This window comes from Haplochromis burtoni, unplaced genomic scaffold (assembly GCF_018398535.1).
Source record: "Haplochromis burtoni strain Fernald_Lab_line unplaced genomic scaffold, NCSU_Asbu1 Contig_21, whole genome shotgun sequence".
NCBI classification, from domain to species: Eukaryota; Metazoa; Chordata; class Actinopteri; order Cichliformes; family Cichlidae; genus Haplochromis; species Haplochromis burtoni.
Genome location: NW_024582382.1, coordinates 3,820,815 through 3,843,549, shown reverse-complemented (window position 1 = coordinate 3,843,549; position 22,735 = coordinate 3,820,815). Strand labels below are relative to the sequence as shown.

Sequence of the window (22,735 nt, the reverse complement as noted above, 5' to 3'; positions counted from 1 at the left end):
TCCTTGAAATTGAACTTTTAGTAAGTGTACTGTAGATTTCCGTTTGTATTTTTTTTATTGCCTTGCCTTTTTCAACTGAGCTGGATACCATCCCAGAGCAATGCAACTGTGGGAAAAAACTATCCAGACGAAAACATATGATGGCTTTTTGGCATTTGTTGTTAAATGTACCCATTAAAGTTTGGTTACAAGACGCATTTGGACATCTTATTATCAACACACACTAGTCTGTATGAAGGAATATTTTTATAACTGAAAATAGTGTGGAAGTAAGAAGCCAAAATAAGGCATCATCAGCTTAATTTGAGTGTGAATACTATAGAGTCTACAATAAGAACTAACTAAAGACTTGAGTGTCAGGCTTAGGAGCCATAATCGGCCCGACAATTACTCTAATACGGCCGATGGGACGGGTCTGGAGAAAACGAAGGACAGGATAAAGTTTGGACTTTTAACTCTATTTTATAAGTTTTACAATATTCCTAAGGAGGACCTCCTTTATTACCATTCATACTACACCATGGTCATTATATGATAATGTCTGTGTATATATTTACTATGAGCATTCATCACATACAAATAAAATATTTAATTCATACTATGTATAACACCGAAAGCCTTTTTAATGGCTATGGAAGTAAATGTTGACAAATGTTAACCCAGCTATCTCTAATGCAAAAAGCTTTTGGAAACACTCAGCAAAAGGGCTGTCCTAATTAACCAGGACAATGTCCTAATTCATTATTATTCTGAGGAAGCTACTGTGTCAGACATTGCATATCGAAATGTGACTTTCATAGAATAGACAATAAATGATGCTGAATAAATATCATTAAATCATAATTTAAGATTTTATTGAATTAATACATTATCAGCTGTCAGTTCAACAGGTAGTTCATATTTTATGAACACTGTCAAAAGATTCCAAAAGATGTCTCTTATTCAGCCTTTTCACCCTGGAAAAAATGATGAAAAACATAATTATTCAACACATATTAAAAACTCTGGTCCCATGTGGTGTTGCACTATTGTCTACACCTTAAATTAAAGGTCTGTATACTAGTAAATTAATACTTTGGGATACTATAAAGAACAAAACCAGTAAACAAAGGTACATTTTGTGTAAAATCAAATTAAATGAATTACCTTTCCAACATCACGGCTCTTGGCTCTCAGTTTGTTGACCTGAGATTCAGCAATGTCAGCACGCTCCTGAGCTTCCTCCATCTCATGCTGGACCTTTCTCAGTCTGGACATGTGGGTGTTGGCCTGTTCCTCCTATTCAGTGTTACAGTATGTTGCATTGTTTAAAAAAATATCTGATCATACAGCAGGTAAAATAAGTTTTGAACTTGTCACCCATTTTCAAAGTAAATATATTTCTAAAAGTGCTATTGACATGAAATTCTCATGAGATGTTGGTCCCTTTTGCATCTCTCTTTCTTTATGTGTTTGATAATTTCTGCCTGTGTCATTTCTCATGAAGTTGTGCTTCCTATATGTAAAATCAAAAACCATTTTACTCACAGCGTCCTCAGCCTGTCTCTTGTAAGCCTTGACTTTGAGCTGCAGTTTGTCCACCAGATCCTGAAGTCTGACCAAATTCTTCTTGTCCTCCTCAGTCTGCATAAACAACAAACTGTTACTGACGACTGAAGAAGAAAGAATTTAGGAACTTAAATGTAATAGATATTTAGGTAAATGTGTAATCACCTGGTAGGTGAGCTCCTTCACTCTCCTCTCAAATTTGCGGACTCCTTTAACAGCATCAGCTCCACGTCTTTGCTCAGCTTCAACTTCAGCTTCCAATTCACGGACCTTTAATGCCATGATAAATAAATGTTAGAGTACAGAGAAAAATGAGTTCTTATCAGAGAATCAAAGTGTTACACTTAATAATAGCTGGACTTTATATAGAGTACATACCCTGGACTCCAGTTTCTGGAGCTGCTTCTTGCCACCCTTCATGGCGAGGTTCTCTGCCTCATCCAGACGGTGCTGCAGGTCCTTGACTGTGACCTCCAGGTTCTTCTTCATCCTCTCCAGGTGAGCACTGGTGTCCTGCTCCTTCTTCAGCTCCTCAGCCATCATGGCAGCCTGAAAGTATGGGTGGTGTTGGCATTATTGATCAAGCATGAACAAAAATTTTGAAAAGAAAAGAAGGCTTGTAAAGTACTAACTTACATCAGTGATAGCCTTTTTGGCCTTCTCCTCAGCATTTCTTGCTTCCTGAACTGCATCATCCACCTCACCCTGAACCTGGACAAAGTCAGCCTCCAGCTTCTTCTTGGTGTTCAAAAGACTGGTGTTCTGAATGAAACAAGAAAACAATATTTTAATGATGTGACTCTTACTCAATGGAATCACAAAGTTCTTTTAAATTAATAATACCAACCTGAGAGTGAAGCAGTCCAACACGCTCACTAGCATCAACCAACTCCTGCTCAGCTACTTTGCGTCCTCTCTCTGTCTGCTCCAGAGCGACTCTCAACTCTTCAATTTCAGCTACCATCAGACCATTTCTGCGCTCCACCATGGCGACCTGCTCCTTCATGTCTTCCTGTCCTCTGATTGCGTCATCCAGGTGCAGTTGGGCATCCTGAGGACAAACAAACAAAAGATATTATCATTGTTTGCTTGGAGGTTAATTTAAAAAACACAAACACACACACAATCTACCAACTCACCTTGAGCTGTCCTTGGACATTCCTCAGTTGTTTCTGGGCCTCAGCAGCCTGTCTGTTGGCATGGCTCAGCTGAATCTCCATCTCATTCAGGTCTCCCTCCATCTTCTTCTTGACTCTCAGGGCATCATTCCTGCTCCTGACCTCAGCATCAAGGGTGCTCTGCATGGAGTCAATCACCCTCTGGCTGTTCCTCTTGATCTGCTCCATCTCCTCGTCCTTCTCTGCCAGCTTCCTGTCAATTTCACCTTTCACCTGGTTTAGCTCAAGCTGAATACGAAGGATCTTGGCCTCCTCGTGCTCCAGAGTTCCCTTTAAATGATTTAAACAGCTATGTTAAAAAAAATCATTTCAACATAAAGTGGATAAAACATGTTTTCCTTTGCTTTCTTTCAAAGTCAATTTCTATAAAATACCTCAGCTTCCTCCAGAGCTGTCTGAATTTCAGACTTCTCAGTCTCAACAGTCTTCTTGGCCTTTTCCAGCTCATGGATGGTCTTTCCTGTTTCACCAATCTGCTCAGTCAGATCTGAGATCTCCTCTACAGAATAAGAATAAAAAACGAATAGGAATAAAACAGCACTTTGAAAGTAATATTTGTTCTCACAGCAATTAGAGTTAGATTCAAAATCTCACAGAATCTTCCGAAATACAGTTTTCAAACAGACAACATTTACATGGGTTCTATAAAGTACATTTATAAAGGTCAGAGGATAACCCTCATAAGATATCATTTTATTTATTGACATACGCTGCAGGTTCTTGTTCTCTCTCTTCATGGTCTCAAGATGATCCAGAGCCTCTTCATATGAGTTCTTCATCTTGAACAACTCAGTGCTGAGAGAACGAGCCTCCTTTTGGGCTCCTTCCAGCTCTGCCTGGCTCTCCTCATACTTCTGCTTCCATTCTGCCAGGACCTATGTTAATATAGGTTTATTAGTTAGTTGTTATTATACGTGAATGTTTATTTTGATGATATTGGTTATGTTTAAAACTTTACTTTATCAAAGTTCCTCTGCTTCTTGTCAAGGTTGGCAGCCAGAGAATTAGCTCTCTCCACATCAATCATGAGGTCCTCCACCTCACCCTGCAGCCTCTGCTTGGTCTTCTCCAGTGAGGCACACTTGGAGTTCACAGCCTCAATGGATTCCTCAGCCTCCTGCAGGCGCTGGGCAAGCTTTTTCCTGTTGTTAAAAGAATTTTGTTTTGATTAAGTCTGAATTGGTTAGTTTTAAGTCTCAACACTAATTTAAACAATGAAAGTATGGTGACTTACTTGGCCTCCTCCAGCTCCTCAGTTCGCTGGATGGCATCAGTCTCATATTTGGATCGCCACTGAGCCACCTCACTGTTGGCCTTGGACATTCCTCGCTGCAGCTCAGCCTTGGCCTCCTGCTCCTCCTCAAACTGCTCTCTGAGCAGATCACAGTCATGACGTGCTGACTGAACAGCATGAGCCAGAGCGTTCTTGGCCTGTTGAAAAGACAATCAATGTCAGGTGGACAACTTTAATGTTTAAATCAATCTTAAAGTCTCATGCTGAGAGGATGAGAAATTTAAATGGTAACAACTAGGAACCAAATTAGAGGACAGACCAGCTGATTTAAAACTTATGTGTTTAAATTAGTAAGTGCTATGACAAAAAAGAAGAGAGAAAATAATTCAGACCTTCACTTCCTCCTCAACGTGTCTCTTCAGCTCCTCAATCTGCTGAGTGAAGGCCTGCTTGCCCCTTGTGAGCTGAGAAACAAGAGCTTCTTTCTCCTCAAGCTGCCGAGAATACTCACCTGTAGTTAACACACATGTACTAAGCTCAGGTTATTTAATTTCCCCCACTGATTGTTTGTTGCTTTTGGTCACTTACTGATAACGCCATGTTATACATCACTTACCATTCTCTGTCTGAAGTCTCGCCTTCTGGGCATTAATGTCATTCAGCTGACGAACATTTTCATCATTTTTGGCTTTGAGTTCACTTAGTTGATCCTCAAGAGTCCTGCACATTTTCTCCAAGTTGCCCTGTGAAGATTAGCACATGTTATTTATAAAAGAGATGTACTGCAATTAATTACATATATAAACACATAAATATATAACTGTTGACAATAATTTGAAAAGTACTTTAAATTTAGAATAAGTAACTGTAACTAAAATAATTTTGGTTTATTCATGTTAACAGTTCATGAATACCTGCTTTTAAATGCTCAAACAAAATTTGTACTCTAAAAAAACCCCACACCTTTGCTTTAGCAACAGCCTCCATGTTGCTGGAGAGGTCATCAATCTCCATCTTGTACTCGCTCTTCTCTTTCTCCAGCTTCTGTTTGACACGCTGGAGGTTGTCGATCTGCTCTCCGAGCTCTGCAACAGTGTCAGCCTGCTTCTTACGGAGAGCTGCTGCAGTAGCTTCATGCTGCAGAGTTGATTCCTCAAGATCACGACGCAGTTTCTGGAACTCAGCCTCTCGCTTCTTGTTCATCTCAATCTGAGCAGCTGTTGCTCCACCAGCTTCCTCGAGCCTCTCACTGATCTCTTCAAGCTCCCTGGAGAGGTCTGCTCTCTGCTTCTCTACCTTAGCCCGAGCTGCCCTCTCAGCCTCAATCTCCTCTTCCAGCTCCTCAATACGAGCCTAGTGCAATGATAATATGAAAAGGACATTACCCATTGAACATGCTTTAGATTCAGTGAATATATTATTGAGTTATAACAGTGTTACCTGCAGTTCTTTGATCTTCTTCTGGAGTTGAGCACCAAGGGTTTGTTCATCCTCAATTTTAGCTGAGAAGCTGGCTGATTTCAAAGTCCTTCCTGTAATAGGACAAGAAGAACAAATTCAGTATTATAGATTTGAACATGTGAAGCAAGCTTTGAAGTAAAGAAAGCTTACCATTTCGCTGCTACTCACAAAAACATAGTTAAGAAATGAAGTCATTGAGTGATGACATTATTGTTCGGCATTAGAGATTTGTGGACAAAGTAGGGCATAAACATGTCAGATCTTACAGCACTACATTTAGCTGCAGGTGACTTTTTGTAGTCTACATTTATGGAGTGGACGATCTAACAAACAAACTTTGCTAGTAATAACGGAAAAAAGCCCTACTTCTTGATTTTCTCATCAGACTGCTGCTTGTCATTCTCCAGATCCATTATGGATTCCTGGGCCAGTTTCAGATCTCCCTCCAGCTTCCTCTTGGCTCTCTCAAGGTCCATGCGGAGCTTCTTCTCTTGCTCCAGTGAACCCTCAAGCTATAAAGTCATGTCAGTTGATTCAAGTGTGTTGGAAAGACAATGATTCAGACTAAATCTCTTTCCATTAAAAAAGCAATATGATTATATTTTCTTACATCATCAACTTGCTGTTCCAGCTTTGTCTTGGCCTTGGTCAGAGTGTTGACTTTGTCTTCCTCTGCCTGGAGATCATCCAGTGTTTGCTGATGGGCCTCTTGTAAGGCTTTCTTCTCCTTAGTTAACTTGGCAATGGCCTCATCCTGAGATGCCATCTCCTCTGTCAGGTTTTTCACCTAAGAATTGTACAAAGGATGTATTTAAATATAACTTAAAAACTATATCTCAGGAAAGAATTAATATATTTTAATTTAGAGGTGTCTTTTTAAAAAAAAACTCAGATATAGATAAACTGAACCTTGTTTTCTGTGGCATGTTTCTCCTTCTCCACTTTGGCCAAGGTGAGCTCCAAGTCATCAATGTCCTTCTTCAGCTCAGAGCATTCATCCTCCAGCTTCCTCTTCTTAGCAGTCAGCTCAGCATTGATTTCCTCTTCATCCTCCAGTCTCTCACTTGTCTCTTTGAGTTTGGCCTCGAGCTGGATCTTGCTCTTAATGAGCCCCTCACACCTTTCTTCAGCATCAGAGAGATTGTCAACTTCCTATAATACATGGAACAGAAAACAATGTATAATTTAGTGTTGTCATGTCGTGTGTCTTGGCAATTGCTCATTATTCATTTAAAAAAATCTACACTCTGTTGTGCCACATACACGGTCAGAATCAGCTAATATGCATACAAGAGATTATAGGCATTATATATTTGTTCTTTTGTTTATTACTTACTGCAGCGACTTGAAGTTGCAGATCATTCTTCTCCTGCAGCAGGCCGACCATCTTCTCTTCCAGTTCCTTCTTCTTGGCCAGAGCAGTAGCCAGGTCTGTCTGCATCTTCTCATAGTTCTCCTTCATGTTCTGCAACTCCTTCTCAGTCTCAGCACTCTTCAGAAGAGGCTTGATCTTGAAGTACAGTTTCAGCCATGGCCAGTTCTTGACATTCATGAAAGAACGGATGTTGTACTGGATGGAGAAGATAGATTCTCTAAAAACCAAACATGAGAGTGTTACTGTTAGTATAGTAAATCTTAGAAGGAAAGCAATACAAAAGAGAATACAATAGAATTTAGTATAATAATGTTACCTCCTCTCCATCATCTTCACAAACTCTTTCCTCATGACGTATCCTCTGCAGAGAGCCTGAGTCATGGTCACCAGCTCAGCCAGTTTCTCATCTCTCATCTCCTCAAGAGTGCCCAGCAGACCAGCTTTGAAGAACACCTATTTTGTTATGGAAAAATAATTAAATAATAACAATAAGTGCTGTGCAAATGGACACTCTATTTACACTCATTAAAATAATGAGGTGTACCTTTGTGTGCCCAAACTTGTACTGTGTGTGATCCACATCAATGGAGCCAAGCAGCTTCTCTGAAGCTTTCTTGTTGTCAATGAACTGTCCCTCAGGGATGACGCTGGCATTCAACACTTTGTATCTTCAAGAGAGAATCATCATTTTACTCATAGGCATTTCATCTTTTGGTATGATGTTCTTCACAAAAGTGTTTTCAATAAGATAAAATTAATTTGCCACTCTTAAACTCAAATTGACACCTCTGCTTGAAGTCACCATAGAGGATTCTGCTGGGGAAACCCTTCCTGCAGATTCTGATGCCCTCCAGTACACCGTTACACCTCAGCTGGTGGATGACCAGGAAGTTCTCCATAAGACCTGAGAGTCAGAAATTGATAATGTTTCAAAACTTTATTTATGTCACTGTGTAATGTGTTGAGCAGTCAGTAGGACTGTGGGCTTTTTACCTGGGGTCTTTGACTCATTGGGAATCAGGCAACGGACAAAGTGAGGATGAGTGCTTCTTAAGTTGGTCATCAGCTTGGCCAGATTCTCCTGTAGATCAACATCATTAGATAATAGGTTAATAATATTTAAATATGAGTAAAAAATTATTTTTCCTGCAACACAAATCTATACATACTCTGAAAAGAGCAGACACAGTCTGAAAGGAACCACCCTTCTTCTTACCACCTTTTTTGCCACCCCCAGCAGCCTCTGTTTTCATAAATAGTAAATTTCATTATTGGAATTTAATGAATATTTTTCACAGTATACATATTAGTCTACAGTATGCACATTATAGTTATTAGACAGATACATACTATCTGTACTGGACACAGGAGTTTGTGAGCACTTTTGTTTCTTACCATCAGCTCCAGCATGGGCTGCATACAGGAGGGCCAACAGTTTGTTTGAAGACTTCTGGTAGAGCTGCACAACTGAGTCATTCAGTGGGTCCTTGTTCTTGTCCAGCCAGCCAGTGATATTGTAGTCCACAGTACCAGCATAGTGAACCAGAGCGAAGTGTGCCTCAGCCTTGCCCTTTGCAGGCTTTGGTTTCTCAAAGCATTTGGTCTTGCCAAGATGCTGATCGTGCAGCTTGTTCTTGAACGTTGTGTCAGAGGCCTTGGGGAACATGCACTCCTCTTCAAGGATGGAGAAGATGCCCATTGGCTGAGAAAATGGTACATGTCATATTAAAATTTCAACAGAGATAACATATGCAACATATGTTACATAATATATTAATATTTTATGGAGGCAGCATGTACATTTCTTCCTGAGCAGCTGTTTACCTTCTCAATAAGCTCAATGCAGGCAGCCAAGTCCATACCAAAGTCAATGAACTCCCATTCAATGCCTTCTTTCTTGTACTCCTCTTGCTCCAGGACAAACATGTGATGGTTGAAAAACTGTTGCAGTTTCTCATTGGTGAAGTTGATGCAGAGTTGCTCCAAGCTGTTGAACTGTAATAGTACAAAGGTATTTAATTTCATTGCAAAAGAGTGTTTTTCTTCAAAAATACTCAAATATTCCTTAGGCACTTACATCAAAGATCTCAAACCCAGCGATATCCAGCACTCCAATGAAGAACTGTCTGGGCTGCTTTGTGTCCAGCATCTCATTGATACGGATAACCATCCACAAGAACATTTTCTCATATACAGATTTGCACAGAGCCGAGACAGCATTGTTGACCTGGAAGAAGAGAATTTTAATTTGTTTTTCTCAAAAATAAATAAATGAATAGATAGATAAAAGTATATGTTCATATGTCAAAATGCAAATATTTTAAAACTTTTACTCACTTACCTGTGGGACGGTCTGACCTTTAGTCACCATCTCATTGCCAACTTTAACTCTTGGGTAGCACAGCGCCTTCAGCATGTCAGCTGAGTTCAGACCCATGAGGTAGGCGATTTTATCAGCCACTGATTGATAAATAGAAATTTAATGCTTTTGGTCAACTGGAAAATATTTAGTTAGCCCAAGTTAGACTGTAATCTTCTGTGAATCAACAGATTTAGTAGATTTTTCTCATTTACCCTCAGTGCCATCAGGTTCAGCCTGCTCCTCACGCTGCTTCTGCTTGAATTTCATGTTGCCATGATGCATCACAGCGCCAGTCAGCTTGTAGATTCCCACCTTTTCCTCAGCAGTGAAGCCCAAGATGTCAATTGCAGTCTGAATTGCACATAAAAGGTATTAATTAACATTGTGATATTTTTGTCCTCTCTCTCTCTCTCTATATATATATATATATATATATATTTGCAGTGAACTGAGTCTTTACATCTGTTGCAATGAACTCCTCCACATCATTAATGCTTTTGACAGTCACTTCACCCTGACTGATCATTGGATAGTCAAAGGGATTTGTGGTGATCAGAAGAGCCTCTGAAAGACCAGAAGAAATGCATGAATAAATGTTATGAAACTAAATTCAGCTTCATGGTACAAATAGCTGTCAGTACCTACCCAGGAGCTCAGGCTTGTGGCCTGTCATCAGCTGATAGAAGATATGGTAGCTCCTCTCAGCAGACAACTGGAAGGTGACACGGGACTTCTCCAGCAGATCTAAGACCAAAAATTCAGTGTCAGACAAAAGCATGCAGATTTCATAACATCAGACAGCAACAGTGAATAAAATGTAAAAAAAAAAAAAAACTTACATGTTTCAATATCAGCTGAAGCCAGCTTGCCAGTGGTTCCAAAATGAATTCTGATAAATTTACCCTAAACATATCAGATTTAAATTAACAGTTATTTTGACAGTTTGCTTTAAAACCTGGTATTTTTTTCTGTTCCAACACTTACAAAGCGAGAGGAGTTGTCATTCCTCACAGTCTTGGCATTACCATATGCCTCCAGCAGTGGGTTAGCTGCAATGATTTGATCTTCCAGGGAACCCTAGAAAAATTATGTTACACCTTTGTTGGTATATTGTAAAAACTTTACTTACTTTTTCCAAGTAAAAGCAGTTATACCTGCATCTTGCCAGGTGTAGGCTCTGCCTTCTTGGATCCAGTCATTGCAATTATTGCGAAGTACTGGATGACACGCTTAGTGTTGACAGTCTTTCCTGCACCAGATTCTCCGCTAGTTAAAGAAAGAGTTGAATTGAGTTTTATTGTGTTTTTTCATATGTGACATTCATGTATTGGTATATTACTTACGTGATGAGGATAGACTGGTTCTCACGATCTGAAAAGAACAAATACTTAAATTAATTGTTAATTTAAAACCACAAATGATCAAATATTATATTATATATATATATATATATATATATATATATATATATATATATTATAATATATATTAAATATATATATATATATATATATATTATATATATATAGTATATATATTATATACTAGTATATCCCCTAAAATAAGACATACCAGTGAGCATGAACTGATAGGCATTATCAGAGATGGAAAAGATGTGGGGTGGAGCCTCAATCCTCTTTTTGCCCCTGTATGCCACGACAACCTGAGCATCATACACAGGAAGCCACTTGTAGGGATTCACGACGACACAGAACAGGCCGGAATAAGTCTGGAAAGCAGAGTAAGTTCACAAATGTCATTGTGTCCACACTGAACATCTATATCATTGTAATGAGTTCTCTCCGGTACTGAAAAGTAGAGATCAGAAAACACCATTATTAAATGTTTGTTAAACACTTACATAGATCATCCATGATGCAAAACGCTCTTTGAGGTTAAACAGCACGGCAGGCTCATTGAGGTGGGTCATCATGGCCATGTCCTCAATTTTATCAAACTTTGGGGGATTCATGGGGTGGATGTCATCCTCTTTTACAGTGACTGTCTACATAAAAAAAAAACAATAAAAAAATTGATAAGTACATTATTTAATATATAACATTAATCTTATCTGTTTTCCTGAGAAAGTTGAAGGGTTAGAATTGTTGAAGTTAGAATCTTTTATGAATATTCATTTACCTTTCCTTTAAGTGTCTCAACAGTGGCTTTACCACCCTCCTTCTTGGTAAGTTTCCCCTTGACATACATCTCATCAGGAACAGTCACAAAGAAGGCCGTCTTGGCATCAAATGGAGCAGTCTGGGCCTCAATCCTCTCCCTTTCTGGCTTGCGGAGATAAATGGCCGCATGGCCATACTGCTCCATCTCTGCGTCTGTGCTCATTTTGGCACTTTAGTGGTAACTGACAAAAGGAGAAGGAATATGAATGAGTTGGGACATGTTTAATTGTGATATAGTTTTACATAATTTGGAAATATTTTTTAATGAACATTATAACCATTTGGGAGTTGTGTTATTTAACACACATTTCACCTCACTTTATCCCGACTGAGTGGCTCTGATCTGTTGTTATCTGAAGATGCATTTAAAGGAAAATATAGATGGAAGAAAACACAAAGTCAACATATTTGTACTGCTATCACCTACAGCAGTCACATCACACAGAATTTTAGTTAAGCAGTCTTGCTTGGTTGCATAATTTTTTACGGTTTTCAAACATTCAGTAATCCATACACAACATTTCAACTGTTTCATTTCAACTCTTAATCAAAGATTTAATCTATTTGATCAGTAAATCAGTAGCATTTGATATTTCCTTTCCTTTACCAGTGCTAAACTGAAAAAATGGAAGAAAGGGTACGATAAATTTGAGTAAAAGTTAATTCAGTTTAATAAACAAACAAGCACTGACCTGTTGAGGATGCCTTTCAGTTCTCCGACGAGACTGAAGTAGTTGCTTTTATACAGGCTTAAACAGCTTGGTCAGCAGCAGTCTGCCTCTCGATTTGGTCAAGCATCCTTGTCATTTAAGACCCCTCTTGTGACATATTATGTTTACTCAGCTTTTTGTGTACCAGATTTTATCTTGCTTAAATGAGAAAATAGTTCCAATACAGGAAAAGGAAAACTAAATATAAATTAATCAGTCAAGCCGGAAAATAATTTTATGGAAGTATAGTAAGATTGAAAATACAAATAAATAAATAAATAGGCAAATAAAGCAGCTTCAAGTTCCTTTATTGCATGGGACATTGTATGTTCTATGACATCCTTTTTTTTGAATGAAAAAAAAAAGATCAAATTAAAGCCATTTTGAAAACGTAAATAATCTATTACAGGAGTTGTTGCTTTGACTTCCCTTTTTAAACCCATTACCTCTTTCCATTTGGAAAGATGTACTGAAATGTCATTGGTATTGAGTGTCATAGCTTGTCCACATTTCAGATATTTATAATACTGTAAAATGTAGTATCATTTACATGACTCAAAAACAAGAAAAGTAAACCCCTCATAGAAAATATGTCAATTTTAAAGATAATGCAATTTTATGTTGGTAATATTGTGCAATATGTTCTAAATAAGCACTGTCAATAGCTTTATTTTAGCTCATAAAAAGTGTAATGTCTAAAGTATGCACTAAAATAGATGCTACTCAATGAACATATTTTTAAGCATGGATTTTAACCAATAAATCATTAACTCAGGTAAAGTTTGAATCTTGGGAAATATTTATTTTATTTTATTTTATAGTGAGAGGTTGTCACTACTTAGCCACACCATTAAACATGTTCTTAGTACGAATGCAAATTAATTTTGGAGAAGCCTCCATGTGTTGCTGGTATACAGTTGCAGTGCATTGGCATATCTATCTGAGTGGGACTTATTATAGGTCTTATCTCAGCCTGGTTGGCAAATGTTCTTCTTATAAGGCAATGTGTAATACCACTTGAACTTTACGGAAAAGGCCTTACATTCAGTTTTATTAGAGGAATATGAGATGTGCCAATGTTCTGCAACTGTACACCAGGACCTCTTAGGTGCTCCTCCAAAATGAATTCCCATTCCCTGGCTATGAACATGTTTAATAGTGTGGGTAAGTAGAGACAACCTTGGTCAAAGATCTTTATCTTCAAGCTACATTTGATGTTGTTTTTCTTTTTGAAATATGGTGCCCTTGATCAACTGTGTGACTTTCATTTTAAAACATTAGTAGCATAGTCCCCAAAGTAGAATAATCTATATAATCTCCCAAATGGTTGACAGCCGCCTGAATGCCACTCAGAGGAATTAACAAACAAAATGGAGAATCACAGTTTTTTTTTATGTCTTTAACTTGACATAGAACTATATAAATCTAACTGGGTTCATAATAACTTAAGGACTGGGATGATGTTATGATGGTGTAGATAATTATATCAGTCAAAAAGGGGAAACTGGTGTTGTTTATTAAAAGCTATAAAACATTATGGCATGTTTGCTTTTGTAAAAAACAAACAAACAAAAAAGTCCCGCAAAAATAAATAGATTTTGCTCTTTGTTTTCATTAACTGGATTTCTATTAACTTGTGTATTCACAGATCCCAAAGGTATACCTTTCTGTAACTTTTAAGTCGATAATCATAGGTGCAGGCAGGTTTCGTCACTCTGTGCAATTTTTATAGCTCCTTGTAAACATATTAGATGCTTCATGTGCAACGAGAAAAAAACTATATTTGAACCAAATGTATTTATTCAGTACATTTATCCCTTGATTTTAACAAAAGGTCAGATTGAGATCATGAGAACATTTTGCAAGATGGTGTTTTCTTACAGTAGTTTATTCCTGGGGTCCTTAGAGACCCAAGTCCGTAATCATTTTACTACAGTGATTTACATGTTGATATAAGATAGCCTACACAGTATGGCCTAATGACCTGCTTAAGCACTGTACATATTTTAGGACTATTATTTGCCTTGTCCTGACAGAAAACATTTTACCAGCAGAGCTTCACTTACCATGATTTAAAGAAAACAGTTACAGAAAATGTTTCAAGACTGAAATTCAAGCATATGGCTAACCACTTTCTCAGATAGTTAAAACAATGCTTATCTGCTAGATTTTAAATGTACCTGTCATTGCGTTTTTATATTGGATTTAATTTCCTTCAGTTAATAAAGTTATATTTTCCTGTGCCAAAAAGAGAGACACTGTTGCTGTAAATGTCAGATAACTTACTCGAAAGAAGACGTTTGATATTAAATGTAGATTTTTTTTAGACACAATAAACAGTAAACATATTTTTCTGGGTTAATGTACGCGAGAGCTCTTCTGAACTACAAACATCGCGCCGTTTGTAGTTTTTTGTGACTCGGGCTCGTGAACTCTGGCACCGGAAGTTCCTGTGAGGGTTACACGCTTTGGGTACGCAAGCTAGTATTAGCTTGCTAAAGTTAGCATAGCTTTTATCCGGAACAGCCGCCTTTTCTGTGAAGAAATGAAAACATTAAACGGAAAAACCGATGTCATATTTGTAAGTTACACTACACCGTTTATTTCACAGAACATTTGTTAGTGTTTGTTGATTAGAGGTTTTGGGTAGCTAGCATGAACTTTAACTTTATTCTAGCTAATGTGGAAGTTTGATAAAACTTGAAATCAGAGATACGTTTTACCAAATCGACTGTGTTTACACATTTGAAACAAAGAAATGATCTTTTTATGATTTATTAACTATGAAAAATCGCTACAATAGTAACACCGCTGTTTGATTTTTGGATACTAGGAGGACGACGATCTACCTTATGAAGAGGAGATCATCAGGAATCCATATTCAGTCAAGTGCTGGATGCGTTACATCGAATTCAAACAGAATGGACCAAAATCTACCCTCAATATGATATATGAGCGGGCTCTAAAAGAACTCCCTGGCAGGTAACTAACAAGACCGTTACAACAAAATTGTGGACATTGTGCTGAGAAGCCAATAGCAACGGATAACTCAAAACCCATAGACTATACATTATTTTACAAGATTCTGTGCAGCAAGTATTTCCCGAGTGTCTAACCACCCTTCCCACTCATTTTTGCAGCTATAAGTTGTGGTACAATTATCTGAGAGAGAGGCGAAAACAAGTCAAAGGGAAATGTATCACAGAACCAGGCTATGAAGAAGTCAATAACTGTCATGAAAGGGCACTAGTGTTCATGCACAAGGTAATACCTCCTATAGAACTTGATGCTTAGCCACTTTACTCATAAAAGTAATATTTGGTCTGCAAGAGCTTTGCATAAAACTAACTATTTGTCTTTGCTTAAACTAGATGCCTAGAATATGGATGGATTACTGTCAGTTCCTTGTGTCTCAATGCAAGATCACAAGAAGTCGTAGAACATTTGACCGAGCACTTAGAGCTCTTCCTGTAACTCAGCACCCACGCATCTGGCCTCTGTATCTCCGCTTTGTCCGGGACTTGCCGTTGCCTGAGACAGCCATCCGAGTGTACCGCAGGTACCTTAAGGTGAGAACATACTGCACAACCTTAAGTCCATACAGCAGCTGTCATTTAAAATGTTAAGGTGATTTCTGATTTTATTTTTGTTTTACAGGTGTCATCTTTCAAAGTGTATTCTGTGGCATAAATGTTGTCTGTAGCATCTGAAGATTCTTAGCTGTTATCCAAAAGACCTTACAAGCATTCAATAACAAGCTTTATGGCTGATTAAGAAAGTTTTAAAAGATAGACAAGTTCCCTAATCTGTTCAGACAGAATACCTGCGAAAATATTTCTTTCTGAATGTTTAATGTCTTACTGTCTTCCCTTGATACCTTGTAGCTTTCTCCAGAAAATGCAGAGGAATACATAGACTACTTGCGGTCTGTTGGCCGCCTCGATGAAGCAGCTGTGCGGCTAGCAGCTGTTGTCAATGATGAAAACTTTGTGTCCAAAGAGGGAAAGTCTAACTATCAAGTAAGACGGGATTCTTCCAGACACTTTTCAACATTCCCGCCTTTTAAGCTAAATGAAAAGAAATCTAAAAAAAATGTTTTTCTTCTTTTTTTTTGGACAGCTGTGGCATGAACTATGTGACCTGATCTCCCAGAATCCTGACAAGGTGACCTCTCTGAATGTAGGAGCCATCATTCGAGGAGGCCTCACTCGCTTCACAGATCAACTTGGAAAACTTTGGTGCTCCTTAGCTGACTATTACATCAGGAGTGGCCACTTTGAGAAAGTGTGTTTCCTCTGAATAGCATTAATTTTCACCCCTAATATAATTAACTAACTAAAACACATCTCTACTTTACGTTTTTTTTAGGTTGAGTCATTTGCATTAAAATAATTTGTTATCTGTGAATTTGTCCAACTGTAGCCAAACATTTTTTTTTTCCTCAGGCACGTGATGTCTATGAAGAGGCCATCCTTACAGTAGTCACTGTAAGGGATTTCACACAAGTATTTGACAGTTATGCTCAATTTGAGGAGAGCATGATCGCTGCTAAGATGGAAACTACAGCTGAGATGGGGCAGGATGAGGATGGTGAGTATGTGTGCATCAGTTAAACTTGATAACTGTCTTTGTTTTTTTTTTTGTTCATGTGTACGTTACTCTTTGTTTTTTCTCCACTCAGATGACATAGACCTGGAGCTAAGACTTGCCCGCTTTGAGCAGCTCATTGCCCGGCGACCCCTCTTGTTGAACAGTGTACTCCTGAGACAGAACCCCCATAATGTTCATGAGTGGCACAAGCGGGTAAAACTGTATGACGGAAATCCACGACAGGTGGGTTTTAAATATTTTGAGAATGGCTGGGACAGTGCACAAGTCACAATATATACATTTCACACAAAAAACTACCTTCATGTAAAGAATTACTAATAAATAGCCCTATTTTCTACAGATCATCAACACATACACTGAGGCAGTCCAGACTATTGATCCAATGAAGGCCACAGGGAAACCTCACTCGCTCTGGGTTTTCTTTGCTAAATTCTATGAGGAAAATGAGCAGCTGGATGATGTAAGTCATTATTTAAACTTCAATTTACCTGTTTCAGATTATTTCTTATCATTATTATTATTATTATTATTATTATTATTATTATTAGTTCCCTGTGTTTACTAACTTTATTTACTAACTCAACTCAGGCGAGGACGATCTTTGAGAAGGCTACCAAGGTGAACTACAAACAGGTGGATGACCTCGCTGCAGTGTGGTGTGAATATGGAGAGATGGAACTTCGTCATGAGAATTACGAACAGGCACTACGAATTCTGAGGGTAACTGATCTGCATCATATACATCATGCACATGATCCTTTTTGGAGCCATATTTAGGAACATCTTGTGGGCATCATATATTGTTTGGGAATGACCAGTTTGTGAAATAAAGAAGACATTTGTTAGACTTGTTATTTAAATGTCTTTTGAAAGTATATTTTAAAATTAATACCTGGTAACTGAAGTTATAGGCTGTAGTTTCACTGGCACTGAGTAAAAATATTTGCAGTTGTTTACGAAGGCAGTTTTAAGCAAAGGGTGTAATATCAGTAGTTGCATCACCTTAAAAACTTATGAAACCATTTGTATTTATTTTATTTAGAAAGCAACAGCTATCCCATCCAAGAAAGCAGAGTACTTTGATGCTTCTGAGCCTGTCCAAAACAGAGTCTACAAGTCTTTGAAGGTCTGGTCAATGCTGGCAGACTTGGAGGAAAGTCTTGGCACTTTCCAGGTATGTTCAGTAATTTTCTGTGATATGGTTTGGGACCTATATACCACTAGTATTTGATATTGGTCTAAGAATCATTTATGTGTTAAGTCTAAGCTTTTCTCTTTTTCTTGACAGTCTACGAAAGCAGTTTATGACCGGATTATTGATCTCCGGATTGCCACTCCACAGATCATCATCAATTACGCCATGTTCCTTGAAGAGCACAACTACTTTGAGGAAAGCTTTAAAGTAATAATGTGTAGCTAATCAACTAGACCACTACTTATTTTCAAAATACAATTTGTCCTTGTCAACTGTAGCACTCTTTTTAATGGTGTTATTAATATTTCTTTCAGGCATATGAACGTGGTATCGCTCTTTTCAAGTGGCCAAATGTTTACGACATCTGGAACACTTACCTCACCAAGTTTATTGATCGATATGGGGGCAAGAAGTTGGAAAGAGCCAGAGATTTATTTGAACAGGCATTGGATGGCTGCCCAGCCAAATTTGCTAAGAGTGAATATCTTTGGTTGAATTACACTGACAAATTTAGTACATTGAAGTGCCCCCCTCCGTTATAAAATGTACTTAACCACAATGGCTTTCTTTTCAGCTATTTATCTACTGTATGCCAAGTTGGAGGAGGAGTATGGATTGGCGCGACACGCTATGGCTGTATATGAAAGAGCAACACAGGCAGTAGAAACTGAGGAGAGACATCTCATGTTTAACATCTACATCAAGAGAGCAGCTGAAATTTATGGAGTTACATATACCAGAGCAATCTACCAGAAGGCTATTGAGGTACAGTAACATTGTCCTATCTCTTGCATTCAGCTGCATTATCCTTTGTAATCTTTTTTTTTTTTTTTAAATTCGAAACTCATAATTACAAGATCCGCCCTGATGTGATGCTATAAAGCTTTTTATTGTTCATTTTCCAGAATGTCATTATTCATCACAGGACTTTTCTGGCCAGAAATGAGATTTTTCCCAAATTAATTCACTTTTATGCCACTGTTGGAATATTGTGTGTGTGTGTATATATATATATATATATATATATATATTATATATGATTCATTTATTATTTTAAGCGCTTTACAATGCCACTATTCATTCACTCTCACATTCACACACTGGTGGAGGCAAGCTACAGTTGTAGCCACAGCTGCCCTGGGGCAGACTGACAGAAGCGAGGCTGCCATATCGCGCCATCGGCCCCTCTGGCCAACACCAGTAGGCGGTAAGGTAAAGTGTCTTGCCCAAGGACACAACGACTAGGACAGAGAGCCCGGGGATCGAACCGGTGACCTTCCGGTTACAGATACGCTTCCCAACCCCCTGAGCCACAGTCGCCCCAAAGGTCATATTACATTTATAGATCGCTAGATATGGAATTTCATTAAATTGATGAAAACATAATCAATGATCATGTTTATTTTAGCCACAATTGGTAAGATAATCCGTATTAGTTAAAGAGCAAAATTGATTTTATGACTGACCACATTATCATTTTGCAGATATAATAAATCTAGACAATAGTCAGCCTCTTAAAAAAACCTATTACATTGTTTTGTGTAAAGTTGTTCATAATTATAGCATTTTTATTACATGCAAAGATCAGAAGTCATATACTTAATGTAAAAAGAATAACTTGACATTCTGATGGACAAAATACTCGTTACCTTAAATTACTGAACAAAGTTGCATTACAAAATTAAACTTCCCATCACCCCTCTGCTCATGATCTGTTACTCACAAAATACACCATGTTGCATCCCTTGTTTTGGTAAATGGTTCTGTGCAGTGTTCATACAGTTTGTGTTTATCCAGGTCCTTCCTGATGAGCATGCAAGAGACATGTGTCTACGGTTTGCTGACATGGAGAGTAAACTTGGTGAGATTGATCGTGGTAGAGCAATCTACTCCTACTGCTCCCAGATCTGTGACCCAAGGGTATGTGAATTCACCCCTTCTAGTCATTTGTCTACATTTGCTTCAAAATCTTTGGTTATATTTCTTCAAATTTTTACTTGACGTTTCAGGTGACGGCTAATTTCTGGCAAACCTGGAAAGATTTTGAGATCCGCCATGGAAATGAGGACACGATTAGAGAGATGTTGAGGATCAAACGAAGTGTCCAGGCTACATACAACACTCAGGTCAACTTTATGTCCTCTCAGATGCTGAAGGCCACAACAAGCTCCACAGGCACTGGTAGGAGAAGTTGGATTAACCTAAAAGTGTGCTCCATTTAGATGTAGTTACATGAATATCACTGTGTGTTATATCAGATATTGGCTATTTGATATGTTTCAATTTATAATGATATGGTTGAATGCTCCGTATTTACTCCAAATCTTGAAGGAACCTCCTAGACCTACTCAAGAATTAACGTAGGGTCATTTAGGTGTCATTTTCTATGTATTTATTTATTTGTGTGTTTTTGTTTTTTCCAAGTGGTTCTGCATTTGTCTAACCATCTGTTTCTGGTGTTCAGTGTCAGATCTTGCTCCAGGCCAGATGGGAATTGATGATATGAAGATGTTGGAACAGAAAGCACAACAGCTTGCTGCAGAGGCTGAACAGGACAAGCCTAAACCCAAAGAGAAGATTCTCTTTGTCAGGTTTGTTCTTCATTATTTTTTAAGTTAAAAGTATCTGTAGATTTCTTTTTTTTTTTCTTTTTAATATAACAGAACTTCATCTTCCAAAGGAAGCTGAGGCACATGAATCCTTTTCACTTTAATTATGCAGGAGTGACACTTCTCGCAGTGAGCTGGCAGAACTTGCCAAACAAGCCAATCCTGATGAAATAGACATCGATGATGATGAGGATGAAGAAGATGAAGACCAAGGACCGGATGGTGCGTGAAAGACACAGTACAATTTTCAGAATATTTTTTGTAAACATTTTCCGATGGAGGTATTTTAATGAATTCCTCTTTTTCCTCTTGGCTTTACAGAGGTGCAGCTTGAACAGAAGAGCGTCCCTACAGCTGTTTTTGGAGGGCTTAAAGATGACTAGACAATCATTCTCTCAGACTTGTACATTTGAGTTCTACGTCCTCTTGTGGTCATTCAACTGAACTATTCATAAATGTGTAGTTTTATGGCAGCACTGGTGTTTCTGTTTGTTTTCCTTGTGGATTTGTGTAGTTTATAATATAAGATATATTCGTTTTGACCACTTGGTTTCAGTATTTCTCAAACTTGGTGCTCAAGATAATTTTTTAGTTGTATGTGTTATGAATTATTATTTGCAGTAACACAATGACTGTAATTGAAACCTGATATAGTTTGTCTGTTCTTTTTGTTTTTTTTATAAAATGTAAGAAAGAAACAGTGAAAACATTTTTTAAATCCAATAAATGCAGGATCTTTCCCAAACAGGAAGTTCTACCCTAGAAAAACATGGGGGAGGAGCATGTCTCTTCAGTCATTTGAAACTTGAGCTGCGCATTCAAGCCTCACATTGTTGGCTTGAGGCTCACCAGTAGATGGGTGTCTTGTAATGCCAAGAGTTTCTGGAAAGCTTTTCTAACTTGTAGACAAATGTCACTATCCAAATCTTCATGCTGAAGTAGTACATGTACACTTAAACAGTTTCTACACTTAAATGATTTTTCCCCCCCAGTGATAAGTGCAGGATTGCTGGGCTAATTGATATTTTTGAAAGTTTTTTGCTAGTAATGTTACAAAAATGGTGGTATTTTGGGTGTATTTGAGAAGCATTTTGAATCATATTTCCACATTCTTGGCAGTGCTTTTCAGTTCTGTGCAAGCAGCTCTGGCTGTGACAAATTGAATGTCTAAAACTGCCTTTGTAATCGAAGTGATGAATACCTTTAAACCTGCATCAACATTCTTCTGATTAAAAAGCTGTTTTCTTTTCAAAGTAATCTAATTAAAAGAGAAACTGAACTGCTTGATGCATTTGCTGTATAGTCCTCTAGAACTCTTGTTCTTTTATTCAGAAATGACTAGAAGCAGAACTAAGTAGCCAATGATGTTTGAAGAATGACTTTTGTGATTAAATATATAGAATTATTTATGCGTTTGATAGAAAAGACCTTATGCTTTGCTGCCATCCCATCCAAAGGGTTAAACATATTGAGTTGGGGAAAAGGTTGTGACTGGGAATTATTGTTTCTTTTATAATTAGATTAAAATAGCTGAGAGGTAATCCTCTTACAAAGTTACTGCAGTCGAGAACTTGAAGGGCTTTTGGAACGAACATCATATGATGAGGCACTCTTAAGATTTGTTTTCCAGTGTGGATGGCAGCAGAAAACACGGGTTTAAAAGCAGATGGAAAAGAAATCCCTCGAGTCTCATTATAAACATCCAACAAATTTTTTTTTTTTTCCCAGAATGAATTATGCCTGTTTTTATTTTAGAAACTTCTTACATAGTCTGCCAGTATGTTTGCTCTGTTCCAGTCTTTGTGCTTTGTGTGACAGTTGTTTTAAAGAGGTAATAAGGTTAACATCACCATACTGTATCTACTGCTGTAGCTCTTTGTAAGGCAACGGTTATTTAATGAGATCATAATATAGCTATTCATTGAGTTTAATATTGTTTTCGTTACTTTCACATGTTAATGGACAATTGAGGGCAACAAGTAAAAGAGTAATACAAATACCTTTACTAATTTCATTTACCTTAGATTCATTGTTTACTATATTTGTTTTCTATCTGTCTGCATAATATATATAGATCTGTATGTTCAGAGCAGATTTAGCAAAACGTATTTTGATTAATTAACAGCTAAAAGTCCATAATGTTCTCTGCATTCTGTCTGCAATAGGCCAAGAGTTGGCCCACTGCAGTGGTGGATATATTGACCAAGATCATACACGTGCTGTAGTTTATGACTAATACAGTCAAATACATACAAGTTAAAACCCCAAATAT

General features: G+C 37.8%; 2 protein-coding genes across 2 annotated transcripts; one reads left to right on the top strand and one right to left on the bottom strand.

The window, feature by feature from the left end:
• Positions 1–826: 826 nt before the first annotated feature.
• On the bottom strand, positions 827–11,691 carry LOC102293031 (myosin heavy chain, fast skeletal muscle). The gene is given in 41 exon segments (XM_042218661.1): positions 827–956; positions 1,147–1,278; positions 1,528–1,623; positions 1,714–1,818; positions 1,927–2,097; positions 2,185–2,310; positions 2,396–2,599; positions 2,688–2,996; positions 3,101–3,225; positions 3,436–3,601; positions 3,685–3,868; positions 3,961–4,157; positions 4,353–4,471; positions 4,577–4,703; positions 4,924–5,313; positions 5,401–5,460; positions 5,462–5,492; positions 5,788–5,933; positions 6,032–6,208; positions 6,331–6,573; positions 6,758–7,013; positions 7,113–7,249; positions 7,341–7,464; positions 7,583–7,700; positions 7,790–7,877; positions 7,966–8,039; positions 8,192–8,498; positions 8,621–8,791; positions 8,874–9,023; positions 9,138–9,256; positions 9,371–9,509; positions 9,619–9,722; positions 9,804–9,902; positions 9,998–10,061; positions 10,143–10,235; positions 10,313–10,424; positions 10,502–10,529; positions 10,731–10,887; positions 11,020–11,163; positions 11,298–11,520; positions 11,652–11,691. Coding segments are annotated over 40 exon segments (5,814 nt in total). The 5' UTR covers positions 11,502–11,520; positions 11,652–11,691; the 3' UTR covers positions 827–938.
• Positions 11,692–14,491: 2,800 nt separating this feature from the next.
• On the top strand, positions 14,492–21,742 carry xab2 (XPA binding protein 2). The gene is made up of 19 exons (XM_005939861.3): positions 14,492–14,629; positions 14,882–15,030; positions 15,189–15,312; positions 15,420–15,617; positions 15,933–16,067; positions 16,168–16,332; positions 16,494–16,638; positions 16,730–16,881; positions 17,000–17,119; positions 17,248–17,379; positions 17,702–17,833; positions 17,948–18,061; positions 18,169–18,331; positions 18,429–18,619; positions 19,652–19,774; positions 19,864–20,035; positions 20,319–20,445; positions 20,576–20,685; positions 20,785–21,742. The coding sequence occupies exons 1-19, from the start codon at positions 14,594–14,596 to the stop codon at positions 20,844–20,846; spliced, it is 2,550 nt and encodes an 849-aa protein (XP_005939923.1). The 5' UTR covers positions 14,492–14,593; the 3' UTR covers positions 20,847–21,742.
• The last annotated feature ends 993 nt before the right edge of the window (positions 21,743–22,735 follow it).